This window comes from Apium graveolens, chromosome 7 (genome assembly GCF_009905375.1).
Source record: "Apium graveolens cultivar Ventura chromosome 7, ASM990537v1, whole genome shotgun sequence".
NCBI classification, from domain to species: domain Eukaryota; kingdom Viridiplantae; phylum Streptophyta; class Magnoliopsida; order Apiales; family Apiaceae; genus Apium; species Apium graveolens.
In genome coordinates this window covers 207,964,746-207,978,730 of record NC_133653.1, presented here as the reverse complement: position 1 = coordinate 207,978,730, position 13,985 = coordinate 207,964,746, and the positions used below count along the sequence as shown (strand labels likewise).

Genomic DNA, 13,985 nt, shown 5'->3' with positions numbered 1-13,985 from the left:
ACATTTGGAAAACCCTAGCAGCCTCCACATCTCCCTTCTCTCTCTCTCTCTCTGAAAAATATACATACATACGTAGGTTTTCCGGGCGACTGAGGTCTGATCTCCGTTGAGCATCGCGCTGCTGTGAGCCCGGTATTCTGTTGCTGTTTTTATCCTAGAAGGGTTATTGCGGACTCTAAACACATTAAGTGGGGGCAATAAACTCTTCAAGAACAACCTCTTCCTCTTGAGGGATTGGTGACTCAGCTGTGAAAGCGTCATTACAATAAGCTTTCTTTCTTGTCTTGTATTATTTAGCAATTTCTGATTATTTTATGTTTTCAACCTTTGTGGCTTATTTTCGTTATTGGTGATTTGCCTTGTTCTTGTTATTCGTTATATAACTGCCTCATTGTGTTAATTTAGTCGTTGTACTATTCTTTTTCCCAACTATCTTGAAGAGTTTGCCAGTTATATTGCGATTTAACAAGATGGTTAATGAAAGTGAGACTCCTTTTAATGTTGAGAAGATTCTTTTGATGGTGGTTCTGGTTCTAGAGTTACTGCGTCCACCATAGATTGGACCATGTACATATTTCTTCAGCCTATTGATTTATCGGGCATTCCTGATAAATTCAGTGGGGGGCTTCTTTTTCTCGCTGGCTGAAATAGATGAAGCTCTGGTTAACTGTTAAGGGTCTATGGCGGTGGTGCAGTATGATCCTCCTGTTGTGGATCAAGAAAAGGCTGAAACTATGACAGTTTATGCGCTATGGGCTGAGAAAGATGGGGTGGCTAGGGCAGCCATTCTGGATGCTTTAGCGAACACTCTATTTGATGTTTATTCATTAGATGCTTATAGTGCTAAGCAGTTATGGGAGAAGCTGGACCAAACCCATAATATGGATTCTTAAGGTCTTGAGAAGTATTCTGTGGCGAGGTTTCTTGAATTCAAGCTGGTGGATACTAGGTCCATGACGGAGCAAGTATATGAGTTTGAGATGTTGGTGCATGCTTTGGGTGAGTCTGGAATGGACTTACCTGAGAAGTTTAAGGTGATGGCTGTGATTGAAAAACTCCCTAAGTCTTGGGAAGAGTTTGCTCTCTCCCTGAAAAGACAGAAAGGAGAGATCACATGGATAAACCTTATGCTGGACATCTCTGTGCAGGAACAGCACAAGTCCAAACAAGGACATGTGATGCCTGTTGAACATGGGAGTAATTCGAAGGTGAACGTAGTGAGGGCAGAAAAGGAAATCTGTCAGTAAGAAGGATAACACTAAATCTGACAAGAACAAGGCTAAGAAACCAAAGGCGAACAAACCATGTTGGTCTTGTGGACAGGTTGGTCATTGGAGTAAGGACTGTCCAAGTAAGAAAGTTAAGAAAGCTGGAGTGGTAGCTCAAGCAAATTATGTGCTTGGACTTGGAACCACGAGTGGGCCAGTAGCTAACATGGTCATTGGTGAGGTTGATGCCTCTGGAACCGATGACCGATATGTTATTTACAACCCTGTACTACTTTTCACTTATCTGTCATATGAGTGGTTGATTGATACTGGAGCTAATGTACATATTTGTCCTGATATTAGCTTGTTTGTATCTTATCAACAAAGTCATGGAGTGACAGTGACGATGGGGAATGCTAGTGCTGCACAAGTGCTTGGAATAGGAAACGTGGACCTGAAGTTTGCTTCTGGCCGGATTCTATCTCTCACTAGAGTGCATCATGTTCCCTCTATTCGTAGAAATATTATAAGTGGAAGTTGTTTAGTTAAAAACGGCTTTGAACTTTCTTTGAAGTGTAATAAAGTAGTTATTACTCATACTGGTACATTCTTTGGCAAGAGTTACTTGTATGATAGTTTATTTTTAATAAATGTTGAGCCCTTTTTGGGTGGTTTTGTTAATGATAGTGTTGCACCTTCTGTATATCGTGTAGAATCATCTGATTTGTGGCACTTACGACTTGGTCATTTAAATTTTGGTGCTCTAAAGAATATGATGAATTTAGAGTTGATTCCAAAGCATGTCATTGATAAGAAAACTAAATGTCAAGTATGTGTGACTGCTAAGTTAACAAGGAAACCATTTTATAATGTTGTTAGGGATTCTGACTTGTTAGATTTAGTACACACAGACATATGTGAATTTGGTGGTGTGTTGACTAAGGATCATTGTAGATATTTCATTACCTGTATAGATGATTGTAGTAGATATTGTTTTGTTTATTTGCTTAAACATAAAGATTAAGCACTAGATAAATTCATTATGTTTAAAAATGAAGCTGAAACACAAACTGACAAAGTATTTAAAAGGTTGAGGTCGAATAGAGGTGGTGAGTATACGAGTACCTCGTTTAATGAATTTTGCGCAAGCAATGGTATAGTTCATGAGGTGACTCCTCCATACACACCTGAGTCTAATGGGGTGGCAGAGCGAAAAAACAAAACTTTTAAAGATATGATTAACAGTATGCTGATTAATTCGGGGTTGCCTAAGTACATGTGGGGAGAGGCTCTGAATACGGCTTGCCATATTCTGAACAGAGTCCCTCTGAAACACATGGATAAGACTCCTTATGAATTATAGAGAAAACGTAATACTAGTTTGAGTTATCTTCGTGTGTGGGGGTGCTTTGCCAAGGTGCTTGTCCCTGAACACAAAAGAAAGAAATTAGGACCGAAAACTGTTGATTGTGTCTTTCTGGGCTATCTTGAAACCACAATTGCTATGAGATTTTTAGTCTTAAAATCTGACATAAATGGTATTGTGGCGAATCCGATAGTTGAGTTTCTTGATGCAACATTCTTTGAGGATGTGTTCCCTATGAAGACTGGTATACCACAAGGTACTTATGATGATGATCCCACTCGCACATCGAGTTTCATTCCCGATCATGTAGAAAGGATGACGAATGTGGGGGCGGATCCTGGTAGTAGCTCTACTCCTAACGAAGTAGAGAAACCTAGAAGGAGTAAACGTGCAAGGGTAGTCAAGGACTTTGGAAGTGATTATATCACTTACAATGTCGAGGACGAACCTTTAACTTTCCGTCAGGCCATGGATTCTTCGGAGTCAAGGCATTGGAAAGGCGCTGTGAAGAGTGAGATGGACTCCATTGTTTCTAACGGAACATGGGAGTTAGTCGATCTCCCTCCTGGGTGTTCTACTATAGGATGTAAGTGGATTTTCAAGCAGAAGTTAAACCCTGATGGTTCAATAGATAAGTACAAGGCTAGGCTAGTTGCTAAGGGCTTTAGGCAAAGAGAAGGAATTGACTATTTTGATACATACTCTCCTGTTGCTAGAATGACAACAATTAGATTGCTTATTGCATTGGCTTCCGTACATGGTCTTATCATCCATCAGATGGATGTAAAGACAGCTTTTTTTATGTGACCTTGAAGAAGAGATTTATATGGATCAGCCCGAGGGATTTGTTGCTTTTGGTAACGAGAGGAAAGTATGTAAGTTAGTCAAATCCATTTATGGCCTAAAACAAGCTCCTATAGACTGACATAAGAAGTTTGATGAAACTGTTTTAAGCTTTGAGTTTTTAGTTAATGAAAGTGACAAGTGCGTCTACTATAAGGTTAGAGGAAATGAATGTATGATTGTGTGCTTATATATGGATGATATTTTTTTGTTTGGAACCAATATTGAGATTATTAACAAGACAAAGAGTTTCTTGAAAAGGCACTTTGAGATGAAGGATATGGGTGAAGCTAGTGTGATTCTTGGGATCAAGTTGACTCGGTCAACTGATGGAATAACCTTGTCACATTCTCATTATATAGAAAAATCTATACTTGAGAAGTATGGTTATTCAAATTGTAGAATCGCTAGTACTCCATTCGATCCTAAAGTTGGCCTTATCAAGAATAGTTCAGGTGTTCCTATGTCTCAGTTAAGGTATTCTCAGATTATTGGGAGTTTGCAATATCTTGCTAATGTGACTAGACCAGATATTTCTTATTCTGTGTCTAAGTTAGCTAGATATACAAGCTGTCAAGACTCATTGGGAGGCACTGGATAGAGTTCTTAGATATCTCAAGGGAACAATTTCTCTTGGCTTGCATTATCGGAGATTTCCGGGGGTACTCGAGGGGTACGGTGATGCAGAGATTCATGGGCATGAATATAAATTCATGGCCATGAATTCTTGCTGTTTTTTTTAACAATGACTTATAGTTGGAAGTTTGTTCCTTTCTAAGAGGACTCAAACTTTCATGTTTGGATCTAAGACATTTTCTTAGTGGAATCCATAAATAAATGGAGTTGTAATGGCTAGTTTGAAATGGGTTTGTGGTTGATTAAGTTGTAAAAAACTTAAGTACCACATTGATATGGTAAAAGAGAGTTGGTGGCTTTATATTGTATAACATGCAAGGGTAGTGCACAACTACTAAGGCATGTGGGTATGCATGGGTGTTGTGTGGGCCTCGCGCACACACACGCGCGCCGCCGCCTCGCCTCGCCTCGTCTCGCCATGACATGACACGACTCGGGTGGAGTCGGGTCGAAGGGCAATTTGGGCGAATGTCTCGGTGTCTCACGTACGCGAGGTGACCTGAGCGAGGGATTTTATTATTGTTTTAATTAAATAAATAGTGACTTAATATAATATTTTAATATAAATATTATGTGTTAAAATTTGTTAGTGGGCCTAGAATTTATGGGCTTGAGCTTGGTAAATTGGGCCTGTGTAACTGTTACAATTCTAAATAATATTCATATTGAAATATGTTTTAAGTAAAATATTTATGTTAATTAAAACTGATCAGTTACGTTGTTTTTGGGATTAAAAAGAAGAAAAACGTTTTTGATGAAGAGAGATATAGACATCTGGAAAACCCTAACCGCCACCTCATCTCCCTTCTCTCTCTCTCTCTGAAAAATATACATACATACATAGGTTTTCCGGGCGACTGAGGTCTGATCGCCGTTGAGCATCGCGCTGCTGTGAGCCTGGTGTTCTGTTGCTGTTTTTATTCTGGGAGGGTTATTGTGGACTCTAAACATAGTAAGTGGGGATAATAAACTCTTCAAGAACAGCCTCTTCCTCTTGAGGGATTGGTGACTCAGCTGTGAAAGCGTCATTATGATAAGCTTTATTTCTTGTCTTGTATTATTTATCAGTTTCTGATTATTTTATGTTTTCAACCTTCGTGGCTTGTTTTCGTTATTGGTGATTTGCCTTGTTCTTGTTATTCGTTATATAACTGACTCATTGAGTTATTGAGTTAATTTAGTCATTGTACTATTCTTTTTCCCAACACCAACACCAACCTCCTGCATTGCTCCAGCGCCCAGTGAAGAACAACAGGGCCTACAAAATATGAATAAATGCCTTATATTCATTGAATCAAAATACAACAATTTGTAAGAATGACTGAAAATACCACATGCTCCTTTGTGGGAGGTGTGTGAAGTAACTGATCAAACCTCGTGGAAAATTATCTTCCATATGATAGTAAATGCATCATAAATCTTCTTTGAAGAGATGAATGCAAGGAGAAAAATTAGAGTCAGTCAAAGAATTGGCAGTGCTTGTACCTCCGTTGAGCCAAAGAAGAAGAGGCAGAGACTCTTTATCCTTTTCAGCTTCAACAAAATAATAATAAAGAGCTCGACCTGCAGATTCATTGACAGTCACATAACCACCATACTGAACAAACTCAACTGGTGGCTGTCCGGGAAAATACCCAGTCATGTCTGATCAACACTAGAAACAGATTTAACATCTTCAACATACAAATGTGGCTTAAAGTTGCTTCTGTCCAAGTGTGAAGGTTTCCTGCTTCTAAGCAAATTTTTAAGTGCTTGAATTTGGTTTTTCCTGTGGCCATGAACTGTTAAAAGATGAAGAGATAAGAACAGAAGCAGTAAGACTGATAACTAGGTTTTCGCCATTTCTTGGATTATATATTGAGGGGGAGAAGGGTACAAGAATATATAGTAATGTAATGCTTAAGCTAGAGGTGCGTAGTTAAAGTTACACACATATGTACACGGGATTTAATTATGTATGCTGAGGACTTGTTACTGACTATGGCAGTCTTTTGCATTGCTCTTAAGTCCACTCGTCCTATATGTAACAGTTTATTCTTATCAATTTGTAGCTCTGATTAAATTGCTTTACTTATACAAGCAGTTGCCATTTCTTTTATATGTGAACATGTAATAGCAGAGATTTGATCATGTAGCTCATTGAAACACTATGCTTTGATCAAGTGCAAACACAATCATAACCTCTTTATCATATGGATTAAGCGTGTAATAACATGAGTTTTTATAATGACACTACTAGAATTGTGTCAATAGACATCGGTTGCTCAGACGACCGATGTTAAAGTTCTTTTAGATATCGTTATTTTTAAAACGATGTTACTGCGTATATAAGATATCAGTCCATAAAATAACCGTTGTCGATAATTATTTAAAAAAAATGAAAAACGTGAATTAGACATCAGTTAAATTTTTTTAGACATCGGTTTGAAATTACAACTGTTGCCGATGATGAATTTCAAAAAATTAAAAAAACATACGCAATTACTTTTCCCCCTTTAATTCCCAAATATTTCCCCTTTAACATCAAAAATATTTCCCGAGATTACTTTTCCCCCTTCCAAAATCTATTCTTCATTTTTCCTCTTTCCACACCTTACTCCCGCCTCTCACGTCACTCTCCTGTCTCTCTACCAGAACCTAAATAAGCATACATATTTAGGCGGGAGTTCTAGTTTTTCTATTTTGTGTTCATTTCTGTCGTTGAGGATTAGGAAATCATGGCATATAGTTTAGTGTAGGATTAGAATTGCAAAAATTATTTTATGCCTGTAATTTTTACTGATAACTTTCTTGTGTTTGTGCAGTTGGAATATTTGGAAGAAATTAGTTGGAATGTTTATGTTGTTTTTTCCGTTGTTGCAATAGCAAGTGGTATCTCCATGTGAGACCACAGATACAGAGGTTTATTTGTGGTTTGCAAGTAAACATGCTTTCTGGTTTATCGAATATTCTGCCCAGGGGGTTGATATGAAATGCAGAGTTGTTGCAGTTTGCCACCTGCTAAGTGACTCAGAGACCTGGTCTCATCTAATCATTATCAAATTTCTTTGTTTGTAATAGGGAAAATGAGGCATCACTTCCTGTTTTACCTGACCTTCTAATGGAGCTTGATGGTATGAATGAGGTACAGAGCTTGATTGGATAATATGTTATTATCATTTTTTCTTTTAGATTATTTCGTACTTGTACTTTTACATTGTAGCTTCTCAATAGCACCTGCAATATATATGGGATAGTTCAATAATTTGCATTCGTTTGACATAAAATTTATACTATAGATTACCTTGTAGTAGAGCAGCTCTTAAGAGAGGTAAGAGGTCACAAGCTTCCTGGGTGGCAAATGATGACCAGGCGCTTGATTAGTTCATTACTACTAACCGGTTCTTTTGTGCCTATCAGAGCAGATGCAAGTGGGAGGCTACAAACCGTGAATAATGTAATTTATTTTAATGACAGAATGATAGACGTATTTGAGATTTAGTGGTACATATTGAGATTTTATTTGTTGATCTTGAATTCAATTAGGTTATTATATATATGTATATGTTGAGCATTGAGAATTAAATTTGTTCAATTTTGTGGTTAATACATTGTTTAATTGCACTAAAATCATCAGTAAAAAATCAAATATTTGTTGTTAAAACATGTTACTAAATCAGTAACAATTGACATCACAATATTTTAAAACCGATATTTTTAATATACAAAGAGACATCGATTTTTTTTATCTAGAATCGATTTCAATTCCTCTTAATAGCTTATGTAATAGGGAATAAGACATCAAAAATATTTTCAAAGCATTGTGTAAAACTGTTTTAGACATCGGGTAAAAATCGATGTCTATAAAAAATATCCTTAATATCGATCGCGAAGATATCAGTTTTTTTTTTACATAAACATCGGTTTTTAATAGTATGAGTTCGTTCTCTTTGGATTTTCAATAATCAATGGAAACAACGTAGTTCAACCTCTTATTCCCGGGAGGAGGACAGGAATAGTCATTCAGCCGATCTTACTAATCCAGTAAAGTTAACATATTATATTAGGAATGGCATCTATATTAGGAAGATTTTGATACAGTGAGTATAACAAAATAACAATTGAGTATAACCAATAATCGAGAACCAAATGGCAAGGTAGAACTTTTTACAAGTTTTTATAAAGAAACGAATTAACTATTTGAAAACATGTATTGTGTTTAACTTTAAAGGCCTCTAATGTACTTTCTGTCACTATTTCTGTAAAGATTATGGAGAGTTCTGCTAAATATTGTAGTAAAAGAATACTAAATAAATAGTCAGGTAGATTATTTCGGTGATTTGTAGGGTAAAGGAGTTCCATTAAGGAAGTGGCTTATTAGTGCAAGGGCTCTCCTAGGCTGATAGCTTGGAACTTCATGCCCTGCTCCTCTCACTGTTGCAAATGTCAAGTTCCCTTCATAAACTTCTGTGAACCCTCCCACCTATTACAATTTAAACCAAGTTTCCTTTATAAATACAAAATTAATGTATACGAAATTTTACAAGGCTTAAACTTGGCATCTGAAATAGTCCTAAATGAAATAACTGAAGCCGGAGAAATTACCTGCGTATTGATTAGCCAGGGATGCCAAGGAGTTTTTACATGGAGCTTCATATGTTTGAGCGAGTACTTGGTGGAAGTAACAGGTACTACACTATCTGTGTCTCCGCTGTAATAACAAACAGATGTAGATGCGGAGTATCATGTACAAGAAACACAAATATTATTGTCTTAACTAAGGGATTAGTGGTAACATTATGGATGTGCTTGTGTTATGTCATCTTGTTACCTGAAAATCCATACTCGAAGACCATTAGCCATAAACTCTTTGAGCAGGGGAATAATTGTAGTTGGGTTGTCCAACCAACGTGTGATGATATCACTGTCATTTTGTGGTAAACAGACCTCATAGTAAATCGTAAATCTTTAATCATGTAAGTGTATTTTTGCCAGACTAGCTCATTGTACGTATTGAACGTGAGCAGAAAAACTGAAACAAAGTTTACCTGCATGGTTCCCAGTCATGATCAAGTTTTGTGACATTGGCATGGAGAGCCTCTTGAACTTCAGGTCGATTTAAATAAGCATATGTATAATCGTCACTGCATGGATCGATCTCATACTGCAGAAAAATACATATATTTTATGGAAGTCTAGCTGAGTGTTTTTTTTGGGTAGTCCCAATGTGCCATGACATATATGGTAAGAGTTGTATTGTGTTTGGATGCATTTTATACTTGGAAAAAAGCTCATACTTAAGTTATGCATTACTATTATGTAAAACACAATAACAAAAGTAGGAAAGCTGTTAAATTGTATTCGAACTAAACAGATTAATAAATTTAATTTCATTGAAATTGCACGAAGTACAACCTTGGACACATATATGTCCCTGGTCATATATTAGAAGAACCATTTCTTGTTTCTTTAGTAGCATTCTTAGATGTATTTCGAAGCAAATCCCCTTCCATTTGTATATCTTTTTGTTATCAAACTAGTTGTTGACTCGTGACCTTACCTTATGAAGCCAAGGAACCGAAATCAAAAAGAGAAAAAGTTACCTTAATTTTCTTTGGCCTTCTGGTAAGTGTGGAGTTGGTGCAAACAGGAGAATAAATACTGTAGACATCAATATCTGAAACCTCCTGATCAGATGCACTCTGTGCAGTATTACACTTGGGATCTGAAGTAGCATTGGGGGAGAAGTTGCAGTACCTATGGATTTGCATCAAAGTTTTATGCGAAATGAGAGCATGACTTTCCAAATAATCATACACTCCCTTGTCATCAGTCTCATCATTGATCACTGCATTTCCAATCTGCAATGTAGAATTGTATTTTAAAAGGCTATATAAGTATACATTAATATAATACCAAGCATATGTCTAAAAAATATACAGAAGTTAAAAGAGAAACTCACAATGATGCCCTTGAGATTAATATGAGTGTTGTTGGTATTTTTGTTGTGATAGAGAATAGTATGAGCAAGTTCAGGTACATAATGGCCTGCATAGCTTTCCCCCGATATGTAAAAGTCTCTGTTTTTGTATTCTGGAAATCTTTCTAGCCAATTCAGCAAGAAAGCATAGTTATCTTTAGCCGTAATCTTATCTCCACTGTTTGAATAGTCCAATGTTGTGTTTGAGTATGAAAATCCTACTCCAGCTGGTGATTCCAAGAACAGAACATTTGCAGCTACAATCATTCGAAACCAATTATTGACAGTTGTTAGGAAGATTAAAGAAATTACTCATCATGTAATGCCAATAATTGATCAAGCAAAATTAATAAAGTATATTGTTAAATACATATAACTAAATAGGACATTTTGTAATCAAAAGAAGAGTTGTGGTATCTGTTTAGGCACCATGATTCCAGGCAAAGAGATTCTTGTATAGGGTTTTGCCATCGCTGTACACTCTGAAGGGTCCGAGCTCCTGCATTGCTCCATAGGCCAGTGAAGAACAGCCAGGACCTGCAAAATACATAAAAATAAGGAAAATTTCAGAATCAAAAGATCATAATCCAGAAGAAACCAAAATACCATACCACATGTTTGTTTGTGGGATATGTGTACCAAAAAAAAAAGAAAAGGAAAGGAGTTCTGATATGTATTTCAGAACTCTCTTCGCACACCTATCTGTTTTTGCTCATAGATGCACATATGAAAGTTGGGACATGTGGTATATTTAAATCAATCTTTTCAAATTATGACATTTTTGGTGAACGCCAAATATATTTTCATAAATATTTTATTGATAAATAAGAATATTTGTCTTAATCAAAACAGAGAGTAAGGTGCCTGATAGCCACAAGATTCTGCTACCATGATTATTATGTGAGTCCACAAGTTATATAGTCTATATTTTAGTAGCAAAATACACACTAAAATGCAAGGAAAACAATAACAGTGAATCAAAGGATCAATAATCTTACCTCCATTGAGCCAGAGAAGAAGAGGCAGAGACTCCTTATCTTGTTCAGCTTCAGTAAAATAATAATAGAGAGCTCTACCCGCAGACTGATTAACAGTAATATAACCACCATACTGATCAAACTTAACAGGTGGCTGTCCTGGCAACTTCACAATCTTGTCTTTCTCCTCGGAATCATCAATTGAAACACCCTTAACATCTTGAACATGCAAGTATGGCTCAAAGTTGCTCGTGTCAATAAGCGAGAATTCTCTATTCTTAAGCTTAGTTCTGACTAGATTGTTAAGAGCACCAGTTTGTTTTTTCCTATGGGCATGAACTAATGAAAGAGACAATATGAGAAGCAATAGGACTGGTAAGATGTGTTTTGCCATCGTTTTGGCTTTTGTAAAAATAAAGAGATTTTGAGGGAACACAAATCTTTATTTAGAGTTGTGTGCATAAGTGATGACTTGTATTAGACTTATAGTACTGCATGGAGAGGAGTTCTTGTTTATTATGGCTAAGCAGAGAGTCCTAGTAGCAGATTTCTCTGCCAATTTTGGATACAAGCACTTGTCATTTGTATAGGTTTAATAACCTTTTTTAATCCTTAGGTTTAGGCTAATATATTCATTTGAAAATTATACCTTTTTGTCTCAGAAATATTAAAATCTATCTTTTATTTTTGGACAGGCTGACTTATATCATATTTTCTTCCGGAGGTAAAAAGATACATTTTGATTTTTGAGTATTTCAGGAATAAAAATGAATGATTTTGAATCATTAGTTGATTTACACGACAGTTGATTTGATCCATTAGCTTATATACAATTAACTGATTGGAAGCCATTTGTTTAACGGAAGATATATAATATAGTTAATTTGATCCATTAGCTTATATATAATTGATTGATCGAATCAAGATCAAACACAATAATGTCTACTATCAATTTAGAAATAATGTGACCATTAAAAAAACGGTTACCGTAAATACAAATATTTGATTTGTCCGGATCAGGATAATAAAGAAAAAAACTGGGGATCAAGATGAATTGAATTTAAATTGTTTACTCTTTACATTTTTGTTTGCTTTTTTTATGAAAATAATCATGAAGTTGAAAAAGGGTGAAAAATCAAAATACACACCATTTAGGGGCTTAGTGCTCAAAATATCATTTGACGAGCGGAGTGCCCAAATTATCTGTTGAATACACATGTCTAACATGCGAATTTCATTTTTTAAAAATTTATAAAGGATATGCATGTCTGACGTGCGTATTCAGTTTTTTGTTTTTAGTGAATACGCATGTACGACATGCATATTCCTTATTTTTCAAAAACTGAATACACATATCACACATGCGTATTCTTTACAAAAAAATTGAAGGTTGTATACACACTTCTATAATGCGTAATCCGTCTGTATTTTGGACAGTCCGCGCACATCTGGGTATTTTGGGCAGTTGAAATTGGAAAATGGGGTATTCTCGGCATTTTTTTGTTGAAAAATGTGATAGAGTATCTCCGATGCTTGTTTGCTAAAATGATTAGCTAAATAATAAGAAATATTAATTATCTAAAATTTAATATGTAAGAAATTTTCTTTCAATGAAGTTGAAAATGGTATGTTATCATTATTCCAAGTGTTATAAATAAAATATTTTATTTTGAGGCATTTCGCTATAGGTCTTGTAAAGGTTTAACAAATATGGTTAAGGTCAAAAGATTAGCTATATTTTTAGATAATAAAAATGTATCATTGAAGTGCATGTTTTTTACAAAATCTTTATAATTAATATTTATGATATGTTACTTATATTTTTGGCCAAGGAGTTTAGTACTCTTATTTTTTTAAAAAGTTAATCTCTATAGTCTATATTATATTCTTAAGTTAAATATAATACATTTCGTAACTGGTCAGTTATTCAATTGATATTACTAATCGATTTTTTAAATAGCAAAATGTAACTCTTGGATTCATTTTAATTTGCAATATTTTCGTTAAATTAATAATTTAAAAATGGGATGCTCGATTTATCTTATTTTTCTAAAGTAATTACTTATATTCACTACTATGTAAACTTTTTGAAACTTATTTTTTAAAAAGAAATAATCAAATACGTCGGTATAACAAATAGTCCAAAAGACATCTCCAATGGGGATGAGCACTTCTTAGTTAAAAATGTCTCAAACACACCATAAATATACATTTTAAATATAATGTAAACAATTATTTACTCCAATAATACATTTTCCTTAACTAACAATTTAGTCCATCTCTATATTTATCAAATTTCACGGGAGGAGAATTTATGATTATGACTCCCGAGAGCTTGTTCGCTTAAATGCGGTATACTTTGATTTGCGGGTTCCCTACTATTAAAAAAAATTTAAAATCTAACATTTCAATCTAGAATGTAGTTTATTTCAATCCGAACATATTAGGGGTTCAAAATAATTACAAAATGACACATATTTAATTTTTATTGATTAAATATAAATAAATTTCATATATTCACATTGATAATATCAATTAAATTATTCTATAGTATCACAATATAGTACTTATTTCATGTCATTTTATAACAATATCTCTAACATTACTCATTTCAGTTTTATTTGATTTCAAACACAATATTTATATGAAAAACTAAAAGTTGACAATTATTAATAAAAAAAATAATATAATGACAATGCCTTCGGCTTTTAAGAGAAAAAAAAAATTAACAAAAGAAAAATAAAATTTTGGCGTGCAAACTTCGAATTATCGTTTGGAAATCAATTGATCAGGAAACAACTGCATGGCATAAAGTACAAGGACGTTACCAACAATTTGTGGCTGCAACTTGCCGATAAATTGTTGTCAATAACGACATATAGCGACGGGGTTCTGATTTCTCCTACACTCTTCCGGCTGGGGGGGGTCATTTTATCCGTCTTGTATCAAACTGACCGGGGATTCGGGGATTTTTCGAATGTGCGACATGAAATATA

The 13,985-nt window shown here is 35.0% G+C and overlaps 1 protein-coding gene and 1 pseudogene across 2 annotated transcripts; both read right to left on the bottom strand.

The window, feature by feature from the left end:
* The window catches only part of LOC141674419 (serine carboxypeptidase-like 40), a 37,661-nt pseudogene extending 31,966 nt beyond the window's left edge, over nucleotides 1-5,695 (bottom strand).
* A 2,613-nt stretch (nucleotides 5,696-8,308) lies between these two features.
* LOC141670594 (serine carboxypeptidase-like 40) lies at nucleotides 8,309-11,561 on the bottom strand. Of its 2 annotated transcripts, none has more exons than XM_074476528.1 (8): nucleotides 11,011-11,561; nucleotides 10,442-10,549; nucleotides 9,995-10,269; nucleotides 9,636-9,893; nucleotides 9,081-9,196; nucleotides 8,864-8,956; nucleotides 8,638-8,743; nucleotides 8,309-8,515 (listed from the first exon to the last, which is right to left on the bottom strand). In XM_074476528.1, the coding sequence occupies exons 1-8, from the start codon at nucleotides 11,381-11,383 to the stop codon at nucleotides 8,360-8,362; spliced, it is 1,485 nt and encodes a 494-aa protein (XP_074332629.1). In that variant the 5' UTR covers nucleotides 11,384-11,561; the 3' UTR covers nucleotides 8,309-8,359. The 2 variants fall into 2 exon arrangements, with proteins under 2 accessions (XP_074332629.1, XP_074332630.1); XM_074476529.1 differs by lacking the exon at nucleotides 11,011-11,561 and adding an exon at nucleotides 10,711-10,753.
* Nucleotides 11,562-13,985: the final 2,424 nt, after the last annotated feature.

Coding starts and splice junctions, on each gene's coding strand:
- LOC141670594 (XM_074476528.1), bottom strand. CDS start 11,383: ATGGCAAAACACATCTTACCAGTCCTATTGCTTCTCATATTGTCTCTT. Junction 10,550..11,010: donor TCTTCTCTGGCTCAATGGAG/GTAAGATTATTG, acceptor TGTATTTTGCAG/GTCCTGGCTGTTCTTCACTG. Junction 9,894..9,994: donor TTAATCTCAAGGGCATCATT/GTGAGTTTCTCT, acceptor TCTACATTGCAG/ATTGGAAATGCAGTGATCAA.